At 39.0% G+C, this 27,018-nt stretch overlaps 2 protein-coding genes across 7 annotated transcripts in view; both read right to left on the reverse strand.

Moving 5' to 3' along the window:
* The window catches only part of LOC102694641 (nucleus accumbens-associated protein 2), a 50,696-nt gene extending 36,460 nt beyond the window's left edge, over nt 1-14,236 (reverse strand). The window contains exon 1 of one of the 2 annotated variants that reach the window (XM_069183146.1): nt 14,046-14,236. The gene's annotated coding sequence lies outside the window, so the exon portion shown is untranslated. The remainder of the gene's footprint in view (nt 1-14,045) is intronic. The other variant, XM_006640670.3, reaches the window with a different exon arrangement.
* Nucleotides 14,237-20,999: 6,763 nt separating this feature from the next.
* On the reverse strand, nt 21,000-25,596 carry tmem250 (transmembrane protein 250). 5 transcript variants are annotated; one of them, XM_015366871.2, is made up of 2 exons: nt 25,491-25,596; nt 21,000-22,752 (listed from the first exon to the last, which is right to left on the reverse strand). In XM_015366871.2, the coding sequence occupies exon 2, from the start codon at nt 22,570-22,572 to the stop codon at nt 22,153-22,155; it is 420 nt and encodes a 139-aa protein (XP_015222357.1). In that variant the 5' UTR covers nt 22,573-22,752; nt 25,491-25,596; the 3' UTR covers nt 21,000-22,152. The 5 variants fall into 5 exon arrangements, with proteins under 5 accessions (XP_015222357.1, XP_015222353.1, XP_015222355.1 ...); XM_015366867.2 differs by having other exon boundaries at nt 25,210-25,596; XM_015366869.2 differs by having other exon boundaries at nt 25,125-25,596.
* Between the last annotated feature and the right edge of the window lie 1,422 nt (nt 25,597-27,018).

The raw sequence follows: 27,018 nt of genomic DNA on the forward strand, positions 1-27,018 counted from the left end.
GGTCTATATACCTATACAAAACAATATACTTATTTTTGTCCTTTTTAGTTTTTGCTGGCATTGGCTGTAACCTAGCTAACCCTTAGAAGTCTTCAGTTTGAGCACTCAGTCTTTCAATAAGATATTTAATATAATAAATGATATGCCTCATTTGGCAATTTCACCATAAGAACAGTCTGAATACTTCTGCAAGGCCCTGGAATGACAGCCAGCATGGCTTGAGGAGGAGTCCTCAGTGACTGATATAGAGGATATTGTTGGAGTGAGTTTGGCTGGTGCTTCAGTGACCAAAACAGACACCATTGCTCATGAGCCATCAGCAAGTTGAGCTAAGCTGTTGCCTGCATGTAACTCAGGACATCACCAACAAAGGACAACATTGGTGGAGAGGCATACTCCAGGATCACGATGCCATGCATTTGCCAGGCAAGGCAAAACAGGTGAGCAATTGACTGGAATTGGCTCCAACTTTCAACCTGGGGCACAAGCAGCCAGTTTAATTAAAAACAGTGTACCACAAAGTCCCAGAACTAGAGACCATAATAGGGCTGCAGTGCTCTACCCACTTATCACACCTGGCAATGCATGTGCATGTTTGCTAGTCTAGTGATGCAAAGAGCACAAGCACTGAACTACTGAGCAGTGGTGAAATGTGAAATGGTCTGATGAATTATCCTTCACCATGTTCTCAACAAATGGACAAGCGCACATTAAAGAACTCACAAAGTGCCAGGTTCAGACAGTGAAGGGTCCTGAAAGTTTAAGAAAATGCAAACCAGGCATTTCTCTGGCGTGGTTTGGGTACACTCATTTTCTTAAAAGGCTAGCTCAATGTCAATTTCTACTTCATGGCACTAAGTATTCTCTCCCAGTCAACATAGAGGGAACAATGAATGGAACAAAAGATAGGAAAAACCTTGAGAATAACCTAGAAATGTATACATCATTTGTTATTCAAGAACTGGAATCGAAATTAGCAATGCATGAGCAAACAAAACATCGATATGGGCCTGTCTGGGACTTTTGTGAAAAGGTTAATTCTGATTTCTCTCTTTTATTTGAAATTATATTGCTACAATGAGAGTGGCAAATGCAGTTTCCGAACGTCCTTCAATTGCCCTGTCTCTCAGAGAGCACATCATCCGCTCTGTTTACTCCCCTTTCTCTGGGTAAACTAAGCTTTGCAGAGCAAGACGCTCAATCAGTAGAGGTGTTCCCAGAAATGCAGGCTGACCACTATACTCCTGGGTTCTGTCACGATTGTAGTCCCTCCTCCTTAAGGGCGCTCCGGCTCTTTTCACTTTGGACCTAATTTTGTGCACCTGCCCCTTGTTCCAGCCTCTTTCCCGTCCCGACACTCGGTCAGTCCCGCGCTCTGCATTTGATTTCCATATCGTGAGAGCCCGGGACCTGGATGCGCCTGGCTCTGTTATGTTTTTAAGTTTCTATGCCTGTTCCTGTTCCCCTTGCCGGTTCCGACACTGTTCCTGTTTTTAACCTCCTGACTTGGATGGATAAACTGGCCATGGACTTTTGCCCGTATTTTGGATTCGCGATGGACTTATTTGGATTGTTTGCCTCGGCCACACCTTCCCCGTACACCAGCGCACCAAGGACACGCCCCCCGTCTTCATTCCCGTCTCCTGCATGACTTTTCCCCCAGTGTTTCCTCACTACTTCAGACTGTGTCGTCCGCATACGGTCCAGAAAGAACTGTTCGTGACAAGTTTGAGCCGAGGTCCAATCACCAGCTAGCTGTTTTTGGGAACCAAGTTGAGCACATGATCAGCCAAGCAGGATTATCTCAGGCCTCAGAAACACAGAGACCCCTAGAGGCCTCACAGCAGTTGTAGGCATGTGATACCATTGGTGAGGGACACACCTCTCTTGCAGTGTGCTCAATCACTTAATAAAGCACTCAGGCATAATGGACACCAGACATAACTGGCCCTGCATGACCACAGCTGAAGAACAGTGCTGAAATCAAATCACAAATTTTGCTGTACCAAGAAAAGGAATCTTGCCATCTCGAATACACACCTACACAATGCATGCCCTGTTACCTCAGACAGGTAAAAGAAAATGGTATCCCAAGGAGTATGTAGAATGCATAGAAAACAACAGATAATGATTAATTTAAAATACTACCTTTACACAAACATTCCAGAGGCAGAAACTCTGAGAGTAAAATAATGTCTCCTAAAATGGCAGAAAATAAAGAGCCAAAATGATAAATTAATAAGTAGCTCCAGCTAGCCAAGGCTGTTGGCTCTATTGCTCTATTGACATCCTTCAATCATCATTGTAGAAGCAAACATGCAATGCACAGGACATTATTATCTAACACAAATCCTGTACAGTTTGAGATAATGGGATGAAGAAATGCCAGATTCAAGATTTTATCCATTTAACAAAATACAGATACACCCCTTGACATCCTAACAATCCGACAACCACATTACAGCATGCATACCACAATCTACAAAAAATAAACAAATAACAAGCACTCACAGCTAAAATATATAACACTTGTAGATTAAAAACACTCAGCTCTCAATAGACAGGTTTAGGCAACCATGCAACTATACTGTGCTCACCATCAGAGGTCATAAAAAAGTAATTAAACAAATATCAGTTATAAAACTGAGGGGAAAAAAATTACAACATGTAATATCACAACTTTCCCTGCCCCCCTTACTTAATTTCTGTGCTTCAAATACAGCAAGCTCCATCATACTGAATTGATCGTTGTGTAATGTTACTCTGGTGAGCTGCATGTTATTTATTATTTTGCATAATTACTGCATACAGTATGTAACCCCTTGTATTGAGTCAAGTACACATTGTGTATATATTTGTTTGAACGTAATGTACATGAATTCTAGAAATAATGTCATGAATTCTAGATAAGTATGTATGGACCTAACCCTTTCTTGAATGTACAGATGCAGCCATTTAAAATGCCTGAAGTGTCATGCAGCATACTATAAGTAATGTAGTTATTATTATTACAGTGTAAAGATGATGTAACAAGAGTTTACATAAAAAAAAGTATTTGAAATATGGCTAAAAGTCTGCTGGAACACTGTCAAAAGCATACTGTTATGTATTATAAACAACTTTGAAATATGAATGTTGTGATTTTCATACCAGTCTAGTAGTCTAGATAATATAAGGTTATGTGGTAAAATAAGCAATAAATTCATGCATTCTCTCACCTACTAAAACCTTCTTCTGGGTTACCATGAATATGGATCCACCCAAGGCCGAGGTATATATTCCCAGAGGGATTTTGTCCCCATTTTTTCCTATGGATGCAGTAACATAGTTTTGGAGATACTTCGTCATCAGCAGCGAAAAGGCAATGCTTGAAACTCTTCTGCTTTAGCGAAGTTTGCTTTTTAAAATTTTGATGAAGAATGCAAATGATACAGGATGACTGAATTAGTGAACTGGTAAGAAGCCATGTGTCTAGCGTAGGGGTTACCCCCTATACTGTGGAAGATATGTCTATAAAGGATGGTGTAGACCTACCAATTAAGGTGATGATTTAGCTAGATGGAAAACAACATTAAATCCTTAAATAGAATATGACCCTAAACTGTGGGAAAACATTAGGCCTCAGAATCATAAGAAGTCAAAAGGAAAGGATTTGTCTGAGAATAAGGTTGATGAAAATGGATTTCTGTAAGCTTTTTTCTCCCCCAATATTGGTATAGCAAACCTCTACAAGCTGTAGACATGACATAGACGTGTGATTAGACATTTCAGGGGATAAGAATAAACCTCTAGCTCTAGCGGAATTTTCCATATACCATTTTACCCCGTGTGACTCCCGGATTGCCAGGTCAAGAAACGTGTGTGAGCTGAGATGTGCGATAGCATGAAAATTCTTTTCACAAGAGGAGATGAGAGAGCAACCATGTGGTCAGATCTTGTTCTTCCTTGGTCAGCCTCCTTTGCACGTGGACTTATTCACAAGTTCTATTTACAAGCGTATGAGAAAGTGAAAAGCGTCCAATGTTGCTATGAGATCCCGATTCATGATGATTTTAGAAGACAAAAATTAAAGTGCAAAAGTGATGACCTGAATGAAGGATTAAAAGTGCTGTTGGTCGGTTATTTGGCAAAATGAATCTACAATCCATACAATAAAGACAAGTAAGGAAGCTGTCAGAGTGAGTGGAAGAAGTGGAGCGGTTTTGTCGCTTAAGGTCTTATAGATGCCACATGACCTACATGGGTGTCATCTCAGCTACAGAGGCAAGAATTATGTCATAAATCCATTTAAAAACGGTCTCTCCAAGATTATTTCCTAAATATGTTGGGGTTTTTTAATGCTGATGGTGTTGTTTTACTTTATGAGAAGTAAAAGAATTAGGGAACTTAACATTTTGATTTGTGACTTCTATTACCCTACCCCTATTTTCCTTCAGGGTCTTAAAGAGGAACTGCAGTCCCAATTTCCAAGACCAATTACTAAATCTCGATAACAAAATAAATGAATTCACAGTATAGCAAAATTTTACAAATTCCAAATGAAGCACAAAATTGTGAACTTGGTGAAAGTAATGTATGGTCGCCATGTTGTTGGAAACCTCTGGTCTCACCACGGGCAAAAGCAAGAGTTCACGAGAATTATGACTTAAACTGGCCCTTCCTGCTCACTAATGGAATGACTGTAATGACTAATGTAATGCGATGTACATGTACATTGAATAACTACAGGGGAAATTTTCACTGCAAAAATGTTCCCACGTGGTCTGCCTGCAGAGTTAACACGCAAGTAGTCGTTTTTCTGCAAAAGCTTCTCGAAGTAAAAAGCAATAATTCGATTGGATTAAAAGACCTATTCACTAGCCTCCTTGTTTACAAAGTAATAGGGCTGCTTCAGCGGAAGTTTTGTTGCCTTGCTCTAAATCGCAAACAATGACCGAAACCAAAGAATGTAACCCTCGCAGTTAACAAGGGATTATGATAACAGGATAAGGGTTTTTTTATTCCCAGGTAGTGGAGAAGTGGATTGTATATGGATGATGTTACCTTTCTTTGTTCTGACACAGGGACCACTAGGAAGGTTTTGAGGGAAGTAGAGAAATCTGGGGCATTAGGGTCCAATTTGAAATGAGAAAGTGTTAACATGATTTATCATGGGCATTAAGAGGATGAGTCTACTTGTTGTTTGAATGCCAAGAACTTGATCAATGAAATGGAAATTAAATTTGATAGGACAGGGTCTGGGGTTTTAACAGGAAAGTAACATAAAATAAGGAAAGGCAAAGGAGAAATGGCTGGGTGGGAGGTAACGTTACTTTTCAAGGAAAAGTTGTGATTCTTGAAGTTGCCTATTTCATTTTTCCTATCATTGGTATACTCCTGGCAAGGATAGACCTAAAATGATCAAGATGATATTGCCTTTTGGTGGATTGAAAGAATCAAAATGGACCCCCTTTGTTGTAGTAAGATGAAAGAGCAGAAAGGTTTGCCTTACCTGATGGTGTGTTTATTAATGATTAAATATGTCATTTCTATCTGGTTTTACAGGCTCGATCAATAGCATTTTATTTGATACATTTTAATAGGGTCCTGGTTAAGAGTAAAAGTAATGAAAATTCCTTGACCTCTCATGGTGTTTTTTTTGGTTTTGCCAAATCTAAATAGACATTTATAATGACTGGAAATTGTACTGGGAAACTGTACTGGAAATGACATGGCTAATAAAAAGACTTTACCTTTGTGCCGGCCAAGAAGAAGGTACTGTATAGCCGGTCAGAGGGCTTTTTTCAGGGAAATATATTGAAGTGTGGAAAAATGTTAACCATCCTGCCTTGGTGGACTGGTGTGACCTGGCAGTGCACAGGAAGCAATGAACGTAGACAGCAGACAAATATGAGGAAGATGAGATGTGCTGTCATGTATTCTGGAGTTGTAAGACAGCAAAATCATTCTGTACTCCATCCTACCCTTTTGTATTTGTGTATTTTTATAAGGAACATGGTCAACATCTAGCCTCAGGAGATCCAATTGCTTTACAAAAGGACAAGAGCAAAAACTAGGATTGTAATTTCAGTGTGTTGTTGACATACAAGGACCCTAAAACCCTAAAACACATGTCAATAAAAGCACCAACCTCCAGAGTGAAGGTAGCAAAACCCATAGTTTTGCAGAAGACTGTGACAGCAGTACAAAGGCCCTTCTGCAAGATGTAAACCTCTCTTCCACAACCAAGAACAGAAAGCCAGATTAAAAGCTGGGAAAGAGCCATTTCCCTTTTTTTTCTAAATAAAAAAAGACATTTTAAACTTTTGAATAAATTCTGAGGTTTTCAGAAACATTAAGAATGGTTACAAATGAGACGAAGTCAGTCAGCAAATCAAGCTCATTTGGTGTTTATGACTAGATGAGTCCAAGATAAACCTTTGCCAGAAACTGTGGAGAAAGAAAGGATATGCAAATGTTAAGAGAACACAAAAAAGAACACAGCCTTATCTGTGAATCATGGCCTAGCCTGGGCATGCATGGCTAGTTATGCAACTGGCAAATGTATCTGCAACCCAATACTGACATTTATAGCTAAAATTCCCTTAAAATGAATGTTCACTTAAAATCAATGTTTTTAACAAAGTATGCATTTGATTTAAAATGATCAAATATAAGAATGGAATAACCCCCCAATATGGATTGTACTTTTAATTCATATTAATCACATGATCACAAATACAATTTGCTTGACTGTAATACAAAATTAACAATAAATAAATGACAATAAACATGAAACAGGAAAATATGTTATATGCCCAGAGTTTTAATTTGAAAGTGAAAGACTCAGCGTAGGATTTGGAATGACAAGATTGAATATACTGTAAATGCATGAGTGGAACTGACTAGATTGATCATAAAGAGCTGTCACTGTAACTGAAGGAGCTGGATGGAATTGAAATTGAGTATTGCAGGAATGATCTGGAGAGACAAGATGAATCAGTGGCGTTCACCCTGACAGTGATGATTTTTCACAAGTTATTCTAATTAAAAGAAAGTGAAGAAGAACAAACAGCACTGTGTTCACCACCAGCCCTTCTGCATAACATAGGTTGTTTCCTGACATTACTATATATTTTTAAGTACATAAGTCTCATTGCATTGGAAGAAAGAAAGCTCAGATCAGTATAAGCATGCCTTCCTTCTCTAAAAATGAAAGACACAAACCATTCCAGGAAAAGTACTTTAGGAGAATGACCGAACAGCTCACAGAGCACAACTTATCCTTTGAAATGCAATCTAAACAGCATAAACAGTGCTATTCCATAAATGTGTTAGCATACGAAAGTGCATTCCATCATGTAAACTAGCAAGAAAGAAAAAAAAACTAAGAATGTGGTAGGAGCTCACAAGTTTACTACCTGAGGCTTTTAGAAGATCATTTATTAGGAAAGCTCTTTTTGTCTGTTTAGAATAACAGCTGAGCTAGATTTCACAGTGGTAAGTCGGTAGTGAATAAGGCCCTGTAGGTTTATGGATATCAGCCACATTAATATGAGCAGCATACAGCCTAACCACCCCTCCCGTACACCCCCACCGCATGCTTATGTGAAAGCTAAGCCATTGATCAAGTCCCCTCTTTAAAAGAAAGCCCTTGTTTCAGCTGAAAGGCTTCCTGGCAGCATATCCAAAACCTCAAGTACCTTGCGCTAGCACAGGAAATGAAGAAATCACCACAAGGCACAGTTCAGGAATGAACCCATTGTGCTTAGTCACATGTCAGGTTTCACGAAGATCAGACAGGAACATATTAGTCAGCCCAGGTCATCTTGAATACAGCTAGAGTGCAGACTGTCAATCTGTCAGCTCTCAGCTCCTTTTCTCCAGTCTAATTATAGTCACAGCTATCGTGTGGTCAGACACTGACACACTGGCTGTCACTTCTGCACTCATTCCCTGTAACACAGATATCAGTGACCTTCCTGCCCAACACAATACAACCTCAATCAACACTTCTCAAAGTCTACTTAAGCAGGATTTCTCACATTTTCCCTCTGCAGGTGACCATAATTTACACTACTTTTAATTTTAGCATGTTAATACCCAAGAAAAAAAGGACTCCATTATTTCCCATACTAACAACTGGGAATAAAACCCCTCACCCCTCATAAACATTTACCAAATGGCAATTATATTGACAGTGTCAAACCTCTGCAAAGCTAGTAAAAGTACACTTGCATAAAAAGTGGAGGAAAACAGTGCAAAAGTGAAAGGTTACAATGTACATGAAAAGCATTTTCCTCTAGAGGAAAAAAAAAATATTTGTAATCTGTAAAGTAACTGTTTCATGATTTGGCAGCGCTAATCTATCCATGCAGGCTAGATCTCAGTGTCCCCTTAGCTTTGGGTGTGATTGTTCCAACCCTTCAGCCAGCATCAGGAGGAAAATTGTCTGAGTTGCAGATCAATTTGTTATGCAAAGCATGCCCGTCTAGCGCTAGGCAAATTTACAATCAGCTCAAGACCTCTCTGTGTTTTTTTAAACACTGCTATTTGTGTCATAGTCTAGGCAGGACAAAGAGCGAGAAAGAGAAAGCATGTAGAAGAGTAAGATAGAGGCAGGGACAGAAAAGGGGAGCTGAAGAGAGACTTAGACAAGGGAAATGCAAGAAAAGACAACATGATGCAGCTTAACAGACACAAAAAGACAGAAAGGGGTGGGGGATAGTCTCATGGGCACAGCGCTATTTAATATTAAATCTGTAAAACATTTCACTCCAACAAAAAGTCCCCTTGGAAATTGAGATGACACTTTTAAGCACTTACTTCAGCACGTACTCGATACGTCAAGTATCACAAGGATGAACTGAATAAATATACAGTTTAATTAGGGTTTAGATTGACGGGACAGTCATCTAAGAGAACGTGGAGCTGTGGGCATACAATATGTTTCCAATAATAATTACCCCCTCTTTCCTCTAGTTTGGTTGTAGTATGTCGTATTATTAGTGCTGTATAAATTGTGTCTTTAGTACATTCTTAATTTTTTATCCTTGTCAAATGTGCCAGGCTAACTTACTTCAGCTGAGGTTTATATGTTTATGTTGACAGTCGTGGTGTTATTAGTGCTAACAGTTGAAGGAGGCAGGGACAGCAATCTGCCGGCTTGAGATGAGACGCTGAGAGGGTGTACAGTGTATCCTGAAAGCTTAGAAATTGCTAGACCACGGCTCAGTGGTTATGCAAGAGGTCTGGAGAGCAGTGTGGTCTAGTGGTTAGTACAAATGCTGAGATCCAGTACTGGTTTTGTGGTTAGGACAGAAAAACAAAAAAATATACATGGGTGACTTGCTTAGGTTTATTTTTTTGTTGTTGCTTGTTTTTCATCCTGGAATCCAATCTAGAGTTTATGAACTAAAATTCACAATCATCCAATTCAATAATTGATCTACACAGAGAACCCTCATTCAGTTGCTTCTCTAGTACTGCTAGTGACGTTGTGTTGGTGAACAACCTACCCTCTTCTTTCTATATTGTTAAGGGTACAGACTGTTAATCAAGGTAAGTTATGTTAAATTATCAAATGAATTAGTTAGACCTCATTTGGGACATTGTGGTCAACCCTCAAGTCTAATTTTAATTATAATTTACATAGCTTAACTTGTATGAGGAATAAGACGCATTGGTCTATAAATACGTAGCTTGAGTTTTACCTCCCATTTTATGAAAGGGCACTATATCAGTCCTTTTCCATCAGCACATACTACACCTGTCTTGAGTGACTTTTGGATGTTTTGTTAATGACTTATGAATAACATCTCATTTCCATTACTAAAATTATTAGAATACCCTAATCGTATGATACTATGTAATTTAAAACATATTTTGGTCAGCGTGTTGTCAATTTCCTGCTTGATCAAACACTCGAGTGTAAAATTTGCTTAAAATTTTACGCATTTTCCCTTTCATAGTCCAAACATTTTCCATTGTTTTCACTCAGACATTATTTAACATATTACAGTTCTCTGCCTGTAATAATTAATCTAGTCATTTTATTTCTAGAGTGTGTGACTCCACTCCGTAGCATCAATGAGACCCTGAACCAAATTACTTGCATTTGATGGTCTAGCAGGAGTGGATATTAGCAGGTGAATCCTGACTCCTGGAGACAGACTGAAAAATTCCTTTTCACCTGGAAAGGGACTGTGGCAGTTCTGAGATATCCCTCTTAACAGCTGTTGCATACAAGTGCCTAATGACGAGCTTGAGCTCTGTGCAACTGAGGTGAGGCGATGCTGTGATGAATACCATTATTTTTTTATGAAATCGTGGGGATATAAAGGGTGTGTTCAGTGATTAAATGGTTAAGTTGTTAAGGGGCACGTTCAGGTTATAACTGCATCCTAAGAGAAATTACTTCCTCTGGGGTAAGGGGATTCCTGGGGCATGCCTGGGTGTTTTCTACAAAGGTGAAACACCAGCAGAGACTCCTGGTGTTGTCTTCATATTACTTGTGTTTTGTGAAGGATTTCTTCAAGATGGCTGCTACCCTGCATGAACTCATAGACAAGTGGGTTCAGCTAAAGTGGGCTGAGATTTGTGGAGCAATGATTTGGCCACACATTCTGGTTTTTACTAACCTGAAGTTATTGCCAATTATTTTGTTAATTTATATAGAAATTATGCCAACTAAAATTAGGGTGTTTTAAAATCTGAACCAACCAAAACAAAGAAATACATGGACATAACCGACCAGAATATTTGCCTATAAATTCATACTATAAACTTGTTCACCTTATAAAAGTTATCTTACTTGTATATTTAGACATAAAAAGATACATTAATATGTATTCATATTAATGATTTAATAAAAATAAAATAGGCACTTTCTTGTTTAAAATGACCCATATTCAGCACTGTGCATTTTCAGGGGTTTTTAAAGATTCAAGCTTCTTTCCAGAAGACCAAAATCTACATTCACTGCACTTTCACAAGTTATCACCGACAAGACAAAACTAATGAACAACAATTATGTCTATTAATAATAATAACTACTGCATACTGACGTAAAATATAAAAGTTGTTACTTATTAATATTCACCCTCTTAATCTAACAAACATAGGCCTTATATGTAAAGAGTGGTTCTATCATCTCAAGAAAAATTCTGAGTGATTTTCTCAAAGTATTTGTCCGTCCACTTGCTAGCCAGTGCACAACGTGCAATTCTACTCCTCACAAAAACGAGTGCCTTAATGTCACACATATGAAGATTTAATAAACATTAATTTATTGAATGTGAACGTCCTGGATCATCCTAGAACCGGCGGATCATATCTGCCACTTCACAGACCACGGTGAGTTAATCGCCGTGTCAACTGTAACATTAATCTAGGCATCTGTAAGCATTGTTCCTGTGAAGAGCTGGGATTCAGCAGGTTGGAAGCAGAAGTGACTCTGCAACCTGTTTCCTGGGAACACAACCTTGTCCCCTGGGGAGCTAGAGTGGGTATTTTCTCTCTACGACTTGGCCCCTAAAAAGAAGGTGAGACCCTCTCTTGTACTTGACAAACGCTTTAAGTTTCATGTACAGGCTAGAAGCGAGGACAAGTATGCATCCTGTGGTGAGGCTGACTCGTTTTAAGAGGACCTGAGGGACTTCTCTCACCAGTCCAGGGAGCCAGACGGCAAAGACATGGCTGAAAACAGCCTGCCAGTACCCAGGCGAGTTATGTCACCAGTCCCCAGCCCGAAGCACAGTGACTGCATTCAAAAGCCCCGCCGGCATGTGACTGCCTACGACTGTTGTGTCCGATGGCTTGGGCCTCATCTCATTTTGAAAGCATGGGTAGGTGCCATGCAGCCAGGCCTGCACATCTGGACCTCAGTGACACTGTAGCTGGGCAGGTTGCATGGGTGCGAACATGTAGAAGATAATGCAATGGATGCTTCTTAGCACAAATAACGGCTTTCTTAGAGGTCGCTAGAATTCTAGCAGCTGGCTCTCACCATAAAGCACTTATCCATGTTATCCTTCCCAGCCCACCATGAAGTCCTGAGTAAGGGGGGCATCCCTACACATTGTAGGGCAAGAAGATTTCTTTAGGGTGACTCTCATCACTGGCACCTCTTATACACTGAGTTCTGTATTTTGTCTCAAATCCACACTGTGTCTACAGCTGAGTGACAGCACTTGCCATAGCATGTTTTTCTTAAGAACCCACATAATTAGTTTTTGATGCAGAACAGTAATGTTAGTCTTGAGTTCCTGGGCTGGATTTTCCATTACAAACTCTGAAATTAAATTGAAAAATTACATATATTTTTTTTTTCAAAGATGGATCTGGACATATGCCTACAGGGTTGTGTGGCCTTTATCAAGATTAAGCAACTTTATGATAACAGATAGATGGATATGTTTAATTATTTTGTTAATTTAAATATATTATTCCAACTAAAATTAGGACGTGTTAAAATCTGCACCCATCAAAACAAAGACATGACAAACACGAGCATGTAAATTCATTCTAGAAACTTGTTCACCTTATGAAAGTTATCTTATTTGTATATTTAGACTTAAAAATAATTAAACATGTATTAAGCTTCGACGATTTTATAAAATAACTCATATTCAGCACCGCGTATTGTCGTTCTTTTGAAGATTCAAGCCGCTTTGCAGAAATCCAAAATCTATATTCACTCCACTTTTACAAGTTATTACTAAGAAGACGAAAATAATGAACAACTAATATGTCTATTAACGATAATAAGTACTGTATACTGACGTATATTATAAACGGTGTTACTTTTTAATATTTATCCTACTAATTAAGCTTAGACCTTATATGTAGAGAGTGGTTCTATACTCTGAAGAAAAATGATGAGTGATTTTCTCAAAGTATTTGTCAGTTCACTTGTTGGCCAGAGCACGATGTGCAATTCTATTCCTCACAAATACGAGCGTCTTAAAGTCAGAAATATCTAAGATGCATTAAAACGTTAATTTCTGGAACGTGAACGTCCTGGATCGTCCTACAGACTGCGGGTCGTGTCTGCCATTTCACAGACCACGGTAAGTAAACTGCCGTGTCACTTGTCATATTATTCTGGGCATCTGTAAAAATTGTGCAGACGACTTCTGTCCTACGTGTACGACCAACACGCTTAATTTCAGAACAGTTCAAAGTACCCGGTAATGACCGGGATACATGAATACATACTGTACAGTACACCACGTATAACGCACCCTTTTCGTCTCATTCTAGTTCCACAAAACCCTGAGAAACTAGTTTCTTCTAGGTGGCATCCGCTCAGTTACTTAAGGTGTAGTGCGACATCCCCCCCAAAATACTTATCGGAGGCGTCCAGTGGTGCAGTAAGCCCTGTAATACGGCAACAGTATTTCCCTTCGCATGAAAAAAAATAACGAGCTTTCACAGTGTTTCAATACGGGAGGCTTTACCTTAAAACAACCGACACCTCGATGCCATAGAGGACACCGGACAAAAGGTACTAAAACACAAAATCTCTGCTGCAAAACATCCCACCACCTACCCTAACTAAGTCTACACAGACAGCCACTCTCCCCAAATGGAAAAGCTGAGATGCTGTGACGTACGGACCTATTAAACATCTAATACCCTGTCATGTCCATATTAGAAATCATTGTTTCAGTACATTTCCACAGAGGTACGCACAAAATGTAATGCTACTGTTTCATCTTTTATCGCATACCTGTGCAAGATGCCTCGTCCAGCAGTCGCATTCCTCACTGGCGCATTTGTAATCGTAGCAAAGAAAGTTGCTTTATGGTTATCAAATCATTGACGCGGTGCAAGGAGATTTAAAACCGCGGTAGCGAAAGAAGTACAGTAATCATATATTCGTTGTGTCATCGACCTCACCAGCAGCTGATTCTGCAACACTTCTCCCACTATAACAGTCTTGAAACATTTGAGATATTTATATAAAATTACTGCATTCTTTAAAATACTCGAAATGAAAATACAAAACACGCTAGTCTGGCTCGTCCAGACAACAAGAAGCAAGAAAAAAATATATATTTTACCCGCTATGTCGCTCCTCCATAAAAGCTGCCCACTTCAGTTGTCAGCGGTGCGATATTTCTTCGGATGCAAAGTTAGCAGGGTCTGTAATTCACCCAGGCCCCTTTCCTCTGCGCGATCACTAACTCGCTCCTGTTTGTCTCGTTCCCTGTCCAGGAAGTGATTATGGCTCACATGCACTGCAACTGAACTGCACTACTCCTGACATCATACCGTCCGGCGTTTTAAAGAGACACGGTGTGCTCTGCAGAGGAGCTACAAGGCAGACAAAGTCTATAACTTCACTTACCTGCTAAGGGCTGTGACAGTTGCTTGTCACAAACGAATGTTGTTGCAGATCTTTCAACCGGGCTTAGCTGTTAATTATTTTTTTTTGTCAAGGGCAGAGACAGTACACAATTCCTTTTACGTTGCGTTTTGTAGGAACAGAAGCCAAAGAGTAAAGCAGAGGACTGCTAAGGCTAGCGTCTGAAATTCTCTCGTATGCAAATAATGCCTCGTACAACTGCATAAACGTAATTTACACGGAACATTGTTACACTGATTAATAGCAACATATTTTTTTTTCAGCAATCTTTCCCATATTCCTCAAATTATAATATTATAATAGATAAGAGATCATAGGACGGTGTGGTGGCTCTGTGGGTAAGGATCTGTGGCTGGAAGGTTGCAGGTTCATATCCCATGGCCGGCAGAGGAATCCTACTCTGTTGGGCCCCTGAGTAAGGCCCTTAACCCCAACTACTCCATTGGTGCTGTAGAAATGACTGACCCTGTGCTCTGACCCCAAGCTTCTCTCCCTGTCTGTGTGTCTCATGCAGAGCAAGTTGGGGTATGTGAAAAGACAAATTCCTAATGCAAGAAATTGTATATGGCCAATAAAGTGATCTTCCTCTTCTTCTTAAAATACTATAAACTAAAAATCTGATCTCAACAATTACAATTGCCTACTCAATTACTGTACTCCACTGTATTGCCTAATGGTCCTGTACAAAGAGACCACACAAGACAACTTGAAGTTTAAGTATCAGTAGTTTAGAAACAAGGACATGAAGTTACAAAGAAGAGGAGGCCATTTTACCAAAAAATAAAAGAACACATTAACATAAGAACAGTTACAGACTGTTACAGACATTTGGCCTATGTAGCCCATTTGGTAGTTGTATATTATTGAGCCAAGAATTTCATCCAGTCAGTTTTTTGAATGAAACAAAAGTCTGGGCAGCTTGCTCTATAGTCCCACAGTCCTTTGGGTAAGACTTGTCTTCTCTCTGTTTTAAATACACTTCCATGTAGTTTCCACTGGTGCCATCTGCTTCGTGTTTCACTGTTCCTTCTGAAGAAATCCACTTTGTCGATGCCTTTGAAGATTCAGAATTAGTTGTATTAGGTTCCCTCGTAGTCTTCTCTGTTACTAAATACTAAAAAGGTTCAGTTCCTGTCAGTGTAGGACATTCCCTTAAGTCCCAGAATGTATCTTGTTGCTCTCCTATGGAGGAATTCAAAGAGCTGTGATATCTTTTTCTATGATGCTAAATATCAACTCAGGTTTATAGGTTGAGTGAGGACGGAGCCACTTGTTAATGTGTGTAAAACCAAAATTAAAATTGCAGAACATCCAATTCAGCTGATAATTGGATAGCCCGGGGCCTTGAAAATCTTTTTTTGTTGGTCTCCTGTTTTAGTAATCAGACACTGAATATTAATCATGTGACAAATACAGCCAGCAGCTGGGGAAATTGTACAAAAATGCAGTGTCTGTGATAAACAAAGACCGCAATGTACCTGTGTCTTTGGTTTAGCATCTACAGTACACTGTATATGAATTATATGAATATTGAAAGCTTTCACCATCATGCTATACAAATATTAACTAAAAACAGTCATTTGGTGAGAGCAGGTAAACTAGGTTAACTGAGAATGTGTCATGGGTGCTTTTGTATCAGTTTGGCTTTGATTTGATTTGATTGGCTCACAGCTATTTTTCGAACGTGTGCAAAATGTACAGATATAGATGCAAACAAATTTAGATTCAGTCTGTGTGCTGCAGTAGTTCATAAGCTGGCAATCGGCTTTGAAAAAAGCCATTTCTAACATTCATCAAAAGAAAACATATCAACCAGTATATTCAGTGTATAACTATTGACAGACCAAGAACTTGCCAACAAACAGGCCTGCTGAAATTAACTGTAAAGGTCATTAACATAAATTAAAACAGTCAACAATTCCAATCACTGACCAGTTTTTGAGTTTTTTTGCATATTTTCTGGCTCTGTAATGTACTGACCCATTTTCAGAGACTTGAGATTCCTCTCCAAGGTCAGAATTGTATCCGAAACACAGTTTTTTTTTTAAAAAAATGAATGGCTACATTTACATGGCAGTGTTATTTTTAAGAAATGGAACAAAAGTCTGTTTCACAAATCTGGTGCAGCTGTGTCAAGTCAGAATATGGCCAAGTATATTACACTTTTTCATAGTGCCCCAGGAGCAATCATATGCTCAGAAGGATAGCTACAGTACTACTGGAGTGGCATGCAGAAGCTATTGTGTGTCACCCTGCTGCAAAATGTCCTGCAAAATATAATTAAACTGTATTGGATGTTGCTACTGTATATAAAGTACATTGAATAAGTATTCAGGTCCTTACACTGTCTTCATAGCTGTGGCTTTAAAGTCATGAGACTTTAAAGCAGCAATTAATATTTGCTATATATATATATAAAACATATTCCACACATTCAAAGAAATGAAGTTTAAAGAAAGTTAATAGATAAATTAAAAGACATGGCTGTATTAGTATTCAAACCCTTTGCTGTGGCCAGCCTAAATTAATATAGGCACACAAAATTTCCATAGTGGTCAATACGACATTACGACAACAACAATAATAGACTACTGATAGATTTGCATTTATACCTTAGTATCCAGACAGATTTTTTAAAGAAGTCTGCTGACACCTTGGTATTTTTTAATACTTAGTTTCAAGAAACTGGACAAAGCCCTTGAGGATGTCAATTTTTAAAGTTTCTGAAAAATGGTCACCTCATAGAATATTTAATTACCCATTTTGGTAAGATTGCACTCGATCATTTCTTGATAATTAATTTTGTTTCAGTGTAGCTCGGCTCGGCAGTGATTTTGAAGAGCTTTGTCCAATGAGCCTTCAGGGCATCTCCTTTTAGGTTCTGAAAAACTTTGTCACTCCTCGCTGAACCAAACTAAATTTTAGATATCAGATGTGGTTGATTTATCCACTGCAAAATTCTCTTTTACAATGGAGATACAAATGGAAGTAGGTTTACCTGTTGTGAATGTACAGTATTTGTTGACTTAATCTGATAAAACTACATCTGGGGAAAAACAGATTCCATAATGCACACAATAATATCAAATATCTATTCATTCAGGGCATGAACAGACAATTCTTAGCTTGAGGCTTGTAAATAAGGCTCTGTAAGAGCAACTGTAGACTTTGAGAACACAAAGTAAGATAGAAAAAGCTCAGGAGAGATATTGAAAATTGCAACAGAGACAAAATTAGTGAAAATTTCTTTTAGTATTACAACAGCACAAGAACAGTAAAGGATGAAGTAAAGTGTCTCTAATTTAATTATGCTCAATTTAGAGAAGATGAAAGTGTAATAAATACAATGAATATCACTCCGGTGTTTACCAAGAAGAAAACTGAAAAATACCTCAGACAAAAGTTAAATACTGTATATTAAATATTAGCATTGAAGAGTCCAGGACTACTTGTTACAGGTACTAGAAGCACTTAATATAAACAGGTCTCCAGACCCTGATAGTATTTTTCAAATTTTATGTGAGGAAACAAGATTTATTTACTGACTCCTAATAAAAGCTCTCCAAGGGCCACACAAGACAGGTGTGATACCCATTGACCTGCAAATCTCTAATGCAACACCCATCCATAGAGACAAAACCAGCCCACGTAATTATAGACCGATAAGTCTTAATTGTATCATATGCAAAGTGTTGGAAACAATAATTAGAACAAAACTACAGGATCTCTGTATGGCAATAGGATTCTAAGGGAGAGTCCACATAGGTTTAGAAAAGGAAAAGAAACAGAAGATCTTGCTTTGCTAATTTGCTAGAGTTCTTTGAATAATAACAACAGTAATCTAATACTGTACATTCTTTGGATTGGGACCAAGTTAATGGATAAGGTGATAATGCCAGCATATTCACCACCCTAAATACCACCTTACCTGAGTGTCATTTTAATTTTAAGCAGTCTGCTATTCATTAATGTGGACAGAACCCCTTCGGGCTTCCTGCTGTGACATCAGTCTCCACAGTCTTATATTTCAAAGGAACAAGTAAAGGTTTATTCCACGCTGAAAAGAGAAGAAAAGAAACACAACATTTCAGCTATGGAGGTTTTCTTCTCTTTTCAGCATGCATTTTCAGCTCGTCTTTGCAGCCTACGCATGCTGACGCAGCTACTGTACCTACAGTACTATATTTCAGTCTTATAGCTCTTCTTTCGGGGTTTCACACTTTCATATTTCTCGTTAGTTCAATAACATTAGTCTTCACTAATACAATAAGTCACTGGAATATGCTACCCGACTCACCCAATCACAATACTCTTCACGCATAATCAGTTTATCTCAATCAGCTCTCCTCTTTCGCTTGTTTTCCCCAAGCACATGATCGTTGTGAACAACCAATCACTCTTCATCTCTAACTATACCAGCTGATCCTGTTTGGCCAGGACGCCTCAGGCTTTATTAATCAGCGCTCGCACCCTTGATACAGCAGCTGCTAGTTTGTCGTTTTCACTCTTAGACCTTTCATACTCTCTCTGCCTCCGACACTGCACACTAGTCTGTTGATGGTACAAGCCTGAAGTACTCAGGACAACGCCCTTGCTATCCTAGAATCCCTTCTCCCCTTAGTTATACTCCTATCCTGCCAGGCAATGCCCTGCTCCTCCAGGTGCTCAAGCCTCAGCCCTCAGCCCTGTTGAGCCTGGCAAATGAACTACTACAAACTACGAATGCAGGTAGCTGTTCCTCCCTCAACTTCGGGCTTGAGAGACAAGGCTTCACTGCTTCCCTCATCCTCATTAGTCTGTCAGGAAAACAACAAACCCCTTCCTAGATACTGTCCAGCACTCGTCATCCCCTTCAGTATAACCTAAGATATATTTTCTCAAGTGTCCTTTGCTCACAAGCCTGTAAGCCAGATCAACCCACAGCTACTAACAACTCCATCTGGAGCTCTCACCCTCCTTCTTTCCATGCTAGATGCAGACTGAAACCTTTTTCTTCCTGGCCATTCTAATTAATCTTCCCACTGATCCAAGGGAGTGGTTATTACCACACAGAAACCGTTCTATTTTTTGCTCCTCTCCCTCATTTGGAATCCCACTCCTTGTGGCCAGGTGTGTCTCATTCTACCCTTGTTCTCTCTTTAATAGTACTCTTTGTTCCAAAACCACTTCTCACTACCAAATAGACAGGAAAAATAATACAGATAAAAGGTAAATAGTCAAAATGGGCTAATATAATTATTGGAGCACTGTGGTGATCTGTATTAGAACCACAGGTTTTACTGATTTATATCAATGAAGTAGATTCTGATATACTGTAGTTAGTAAACCAGTCAAATTTCAAAATTATATAAAAAGGGGAATTACCAAACTCTAAAGTACTATAAAGGTAATTCAAAAGGACAAAATTTAAGACTGGGCAAACACCTAGCAGATGTCATTTAATGTAGAGAAGTGCAAAGTGTTACATGCAGAAAGTATCAAATTTAAGATGAGAAATATTAAGTTTCAACAAAATCTCAACAAAACAGACTTACGTGTAGTTGTTGTTACAGTATTTTCACCTTCTTGAAGCAATAAAAAGGCAAAGACAGAATGATATACTGTAAATCAGTGGTTCTCAAACTGTGGTACGCCCCCAGGTGGTATACCAGATGACCCTGGAAATTTGTTGTTGAGAAATTGGGTGTTGATGTACATTTGATGTACACAATGATGTACATTTTTCATCTGTAATTTAATTAATTGGTTTTAGAAACCTTGTGACAGGTTTTAATATTTGTTATTTTAATAGAATTAGTTTATGCGTCAAATACGCAGGCTACGTACTCAGCTACGTCGATACAGCGCGTGCGAATACTCGAGTGTTCAGACGCCTCTCGGGCTTTCAGAGACACAGCTTAGCGCCACATTCGCCAACAGAACAAGCGATCGAAAATGACTACCTCGCAAAAATCAAGTATTATGACTGAAAGGAACAGACGCCAAGAGTACTGACGCCAGCTCCGATAGATCATGTAGAGAACGAGGAGGATTATACATCAGCCACCGACACTAGCTCTGCTGCTGAACCTGACACAGACAGCACTGCTAGTGTTTTAGTAAGCATCGGAAAATGGCTACAAGGCGGTGCAACCCGAATTATCTAAGTGCCCAGTGCTATTTTTATTATATGTGTGTGTGCGTGCGCCAATCATGTTGGTCATTGAGATTTTCTGGGGTTCCTATGAGAAGATGACTTGTAGCTGGAACTTGGATGCTTTGGTTTGATCAGGGGTGGTACTTGGTCCAAAACGTTTGAGAACCACTGATATAAATGATGCAGTACACAAAATTGGAAGAATACATGCACATGACCCCTTGTGTGCATAAACCGCAAGCAAATCAAAACTCATAATATTGGAGCCTAACTGGTACTGCCCAGCTGTACACAGTGACTATCCAATAAACTATTAATAAAACTATTAAACCCTTTAAGGGAACCAGTTTTGTGGCAAAAGCCTAGCAGGCCAGAGACCATACAGTACCATTGCATGGTCTCATTAGTTCAAGCTTATCCAATGATGCTCAGTTTGTCTGTAGAATGCATACACAAGGAAAAAAGTAGGTGTTGTTCTCCCTAGTAAGGTGAAAAAAATGGTCAAAAACAAAATTGCACTATTTGTTTTATTAAATTGAGTCATTTCACATTGCAATGCATTGAACATGTTTAGACTACAATAATGTAATTAAGTGTAGAAAATGGGTGAGAACAAATGCATAATTTCGAAAGATTTTATTTATTTGGCCACATTTTTAAGATTTTTAAGATTCAGGGAACACTTCAAAATTGTACACATACTGTAAACAACAATTAATATATTTATAATGAGTACAGTAACATTGATGAACTTTTTTGGGTGAATAATAATTATAGGTTTAATTATTAATAATAATGCTATACTGTTTGCATTTGTAAAACAATAAAAATTGGCAACACTATAATTTTTTAATATCTAAAATCTCCCTTACAATCTCTCTATACCATGTTTCAACAGACATTTCATATACAGTATAACAGACCAGAATAGCCAGACATAGCTGGCATTTGTGTTATGTTCTCTCAATGGCAGAAAAATGTGTTATTTTGGTCACTGTTTCCTTCTTTATTCTATCATCTTATTCACTGTGGTCCCATATTTCAATTTATGGTATCACGAGTCGTAGTCTTGTTGGTACAAAAAAAAATACAGTGTGGCCTGCAGTTGTGCATTCAGTCATACACACTCAATAACAGTAAAATCAGTACAGAACAGTAGAATCTAACTGACATTTACATGGCTTGGACACACTTACCAGTAATAAGAAAACTTCTAAGCGTTTTAAGATCGAGATGTGAGCTGCAGCAGTTATGATTCAGATTAGGCATCAGGAGTTTTCTACCAAGTTGAGAAAGGCTCAAGTAAACTCACAGTAAGGTCAGAGGGGGGTTTAATAAGCAGAAAGAATCTGATTTCTTGTCATAAGGATGTATGCAAAACACAGATTATTTTTGAGTCTGGGGGTTCAAACGGTTATTACAAAGGACCTCTATGGAGAACTTTTATCAGTAACTTGCTTTCCCCTGAAATATAATGCAGATTGCCTTTAGGGACTTTGGTTTGCATGTTGAAGTTAATCTGACTGAAATGAGGTCACATTCCTTCCTCTCCTCAATATGCTGGCCTTTGTGCAACCACTGAGAACTGCACCTCAGCCTGACATGTAGAGTTTCCCTACTGTACATGTACAATAAACTGTACAGCGTCCATCTGCTCCCATAGATGCTACATGTCCACAAAGACCATAAAGCACCAACCCAGACCTCCAACTAGGAACATGGTGACGTGGATGCTGTAGATGAAAAGCTCATTGAGCAGGCTGAAGTCCAGGCGGCGATGCCCCAGGAGCAGGAGAATGATGGAGAGCTTGTACTGGAAACGTAGGAAGACTCGGATGCAGAAGTACTGGAGGCAGAAGAGGACAGAGAGCGCCACCCAGAGGATGGATGTAAAGAGGCTGCAGCTGAAGTAGAGGAGGAAGCGGATGAAGCCATACATCAAGCGCGATTTCAGGTACAGGTCAAAGTTGTTGTACTTGGTGCGGACCAGCTGGGTGGTCCTCACGGGTCCGCAGGCAGAGTGCGTGCAGGTGGTGTGGGGGCCATGGAATGAGCGCACCCTTCGGGGTATGGGGATCACAGGCATGAGCGAGGTTGGAGGGCCCCAGGCTGTGAGGAGTCCCAGAAACAGGCTCTGTCCTTACCAGTGGCGCAGTCCTGCATCATCCAGTGACGACAACCATCAAGAACGTGCGAGCGTGGTCCAGGGCCCTGCCACCACAGCTCCACATTGCTGACTGTGCCGCGCTCCAGCACAACAGGGGCCCTACACAGGAAGATGAAGATAAGATAACTTTGTTGGCCAGTAAAATTTGTCCTTCCGCATACCCCAGCTTGCTCTCCATGAGACACAAAGACAGGGAGAGACCCTTGGGGTCAGAGCGCAGGGTCAGCCATTTATACGGCGCCCCTGGAGGAGTTGGGGTTAAGGGCCTTGCTCAGGGGCCCAACGGAGTAGGATTTCTCTGCCGGCCGTGGGGTTTGAACCGGCAAACTTCTAGCAACAGGTGCAGATCCTTAGCCACAGAGACACCGCTCCACCCCAAAGGCAAAGAAGCAGTTTCTGTGGGGGTGTCAGGGGTATAAAGGGGTGTCGTCTGCATGCAGAGCAAAATGAAGGTGCCCTACGAGAATGTGCGGCAAATTTTCAACGGTGACAATCTTTCTTCCACTGTTTAGACTGAATTGCCTGGAGGCTAAGAAGAGCATTGCGCTATACTCAGCACAACAGAGAATCGCCAAATAAAACAGTATTACCTGTGACATCAAAAGACCGAGGGCAAGGGTTCTTTGTTCACTTGTGCTACAGTTTCCTAACACTTCTGTTTTAACAAACTGTATTTATATTATTGTTCATGTTGTGACAATACTCTGCCAATTCAAGTCATGGTTCAAAAACATACCTCCCTTAACCCTGAAGATACCTTGATTGAATACCTCTCAGAGATGTCGTGGCAGCAGTATTTAACATACAAATAACAAACAGCTGCCTTTTTCCTTTGCAAATCCAATAAACTATATTTTAAAGGACTGTTGTATGCATGCCCAGTGTTATCACTGGTATATTGAGGGATACCTTAGCATTTGTAGCTTTTGCAAGGCTTAACTTTATGGGCTTTGGCAGATTGTGCAGATGTTGCTAAGTGAGGACACTTCAAGAAAAAACAAATCTCTCAAGACATTTTTATCATCAGAATCACATGATGTATTTCCCTGAAAGCCTCTTTAGATATGGCCAGCTATTAGCAGATATGCAACGTTAAAGTCTGTTTTGTAAATCAGCATTATTTAAATCCTATTTGATAAATTTGGCTAAGGCCAATGGGGCATGAGGCTTTGTCCAGACAGCTTGCGGTAAAGAAAATATTTCAACACTGACACAACAGCAATAGGTTTAAGACTCAGTTGCCAAGTTGACAAAAACTATTAAAATAGTTAATTTAATGAATGAATCAATTAGGGTCTAACATTTCTTGCTAAAGACAAAAAAACAGAAAATTCCACAGCACACAGATTCCATATGTAGTGTAAAGAACTTCAGAGAGTTTTATGTAAAAAATCAAACTGTAACTAGGCAGCTGCTGAGAGGTTACCCCATTAATGTTATTTTTACGGTTACAAGAATGAAACACACTAGATATGACAAACCCAGGTACAATAATTTCAGTTCAGCAAGGTATTTAGGTTTGGTCGGACTTTTTAAAATTATTATTTTAATAGCCATGTCTACTTAACATCCACAGCGAACAGTACTTACTCAAGAAAAAGCCGCAAGTTGAACACAAGGGCAAGGCCAGTGTGGTGGATGAACATATTACCGTAAAAAATATGTCTTAAGTGCCTCTTACAAAAGATAAAACAATAATTTAATAATAATTAAAATATCCATCCATTTTCTAACTACTTCATCCAATTCAGGGTTGCAGGGGAGCCTGACCTATCTTGGCAAACGACAGGAGCAAGGGAGAATACACCCTGGACAGGTGGCCAGTCCATCACAGGGCACACAGAGAAGCAACACACACACACACACACACACACACACATACCAAGGCCAGTTTTCAAAGAGGACAGTGGGTCCTGTGTGAAAACCCACACAAACACGGGTGAGTACATACAAACTCCACACAGATAGCACCCCAGATCACAGGCAGCAATGCTAACCACTTGAACACTGTGTTATCCAGCCTTATAGTAATAAGAATAATGATGATGACAGTTCACCGTATGACCTTAAAAGTTACTGTACACCAGTCATGATGAAATCACAAACATCTCATGACAGTAAGAATCCATAGTATTAACCTCCGTCATTTGTAACAGTGCGACAGCACGTACACCTACTGTAGTTCTGGAATGTGGGTTCACTTATGTCTTCTCTGATCTTTTAATTGACTGCAATGTTTATGAGCAAATCAACTGGAAAACCTCACTGTCTGATACAGCGCAAAGCAAACATGAATGCGGAAAACAGATGCAAGAGCCGCAGAGAGTACTCAAACGACAATTGTCGCTTAATTCGCTTATCTTTTTACGAACAACTCTTTCATAAAATACTTTATTTGGCACCGTAACAGAGCTTTTTTAAAGGCATTTGAAGCAAAAAGTGTACAAACTACTAAACTGTAGCCTACCTACCTTCGGTCTTCTCGTGTTTTTTTTTTCAGGAAGCTAAATGCATGCATTATTCAACCTACGCAGTATTGTTGGAATAAAACCATACCGTTTCAGCCTGTATAGGAGGTTGTTAAGAGAAAGCTGGCCTCGGAAGATTTAAAGTTGAAGATGCTCGTTTCATGCAGTGTCCTTTTTCACACATTATTCCAGTATTCAAAACTATAAACATCCAAGCAAAAACTGGCAAGATTTACAAACGAATTGGATTTAAGAAGCAACCCCTTTTCACTGTCCTCTTTGTAATGTTCTACATATTAGGCAAGACACAGTAGATTAATGTTAATCAAGGAAAAGCGACCCCTGTTAATTCGAGTGGTATTTGTTTACCTGCATATTAAATAATATGTAACATAATACATTAATGCAAATGTAAGATATACTGAACTATCTTTTCTCACTCGTATGTTCCCACTCCATTATACAGTCTCTCAACATTTTACGGCTTGTCGTGCCGTAACAACGACATGTGTGCGTTACTATAGCAACAATATAGGAGTAGTATTGAGCTCATACTGACAGGATATTAAGGTGAATGTTATATGCAGAGGTGTTATTACGTTCTATTAAAAAAAAACATTTATAGATTAAAAAAAACACAATTCAAATGAAAAATCCAATTCATGAACTGTGATTGAGACAGCAATTTCATGTTAACTGGAGTGTCAAATAATTTTATGCGCATTTTGTGCATTTTTCAGTAACAGACTACTGAACCTTTTTAACAGATTTAAATTAAATTCTTCATTTCTTAAAAAAAAGAGTCTGGATTCAAGAAATATATTTATGACAAACAAAAAGAGAAAAGCAGCACGGCAGTAAAAGATGTGAACATAAATGAAAACATTAATAAAATACAAGGTGACAAATACGTGGTTTACAAGAACTACAGTAACTGGGAAGCACCTTAATGCACTAATATTGATATTCTTGCAACAGCTCTATAACTACATAAAACAAGACTCTGTATTAAAAGATGAATCAAACCTTAACATTTTTTTAATTTACATTGTTCTTATTATGTTTGTTTATAATTAAATGTCATATGTCTTAACTTCTTTTTAAATCCTTCTTTCGAATTGACCGGCACAGGATCACTGAAAGACCCTTATAAACGTCACTCCAGTTCTCCCAGCATGGGATACAATTGTGATACATATTGTGGTGACTCATTCTAGAGAATGAGTGTCCCAACACCAGGAGAACAGGAGTGGTGTGAAAAAAAGACACATAAATATACAGAATTTTTTTTTTTATTTCTTTAATGTGGGATATTAATTAATAACTACTAGAAATGCGTGTGTTGTATTTAATTAACCAATACACATTTAAAATGTACATCGTCTATTCTGGCAAATAATTGTAAAAGTCACAAAAGTGATCCAAAATTACATTCTGGTTTCAAGATAACTTGTATTTTTGGTTTCTCAAAACTAGTTTTTTTGGTTTGTACTGTTTTATGGTTTGTAGTCAGTTTTGCATCTGCCTAATGAAGCAAAAGTATCCCGTACACACATCTCTGTATTGCACTGTAAACTTGTTTTTATTACTCAAAAGCTCCCTAAGCCTTCTGTACAGATTTATGAGGTGACCAGATTACATCCAGCCTATTTGTCAGGCAGCCAGGCAGTAGCGAGAGACACAACACTGGCAGATAAATTATAAACAGAGGCGTTTTTAAAAAGAGTTTATTACAGTCGTTAATGGGCACCAGCTCCCTTTGCTGAGGATTTAAACGTAAATTATGCAAAATCAGAAAAACAAACCTTATAATACTTAATCAAACACATGTAAAACTGTCAGGGGACTAAATAAATTCTTCCAATTAACATGCTTCAGATTGCGATCGCTTTTACTA

The sequence above is a fragment of the Lepisosteus oculatus genome, chromosome 24, assembly GCF_040954835.1.
Source record: "Lepisosteus oculatus isolate fLepOcu1 chromosome 24, fLepOcu1.hap2, whole genome shotgun sequence".
NCBI lineage: Eukaryota > Metazoa > Chordata > Actinopteri > Semionotiformes > Lepisosteidae > Lepisosteus > Lepisosteus oculatus.

Bases quoted from the DNA above. Each gene is read 5' to 3' on its own strand.
- tmem250 (XM_015366871.2), bottom strand. From the start codon at position 22,572: ATGCCTGTGATCCCCATACCCCGAAGGGTGCGCTCATTCCATGGCCCC.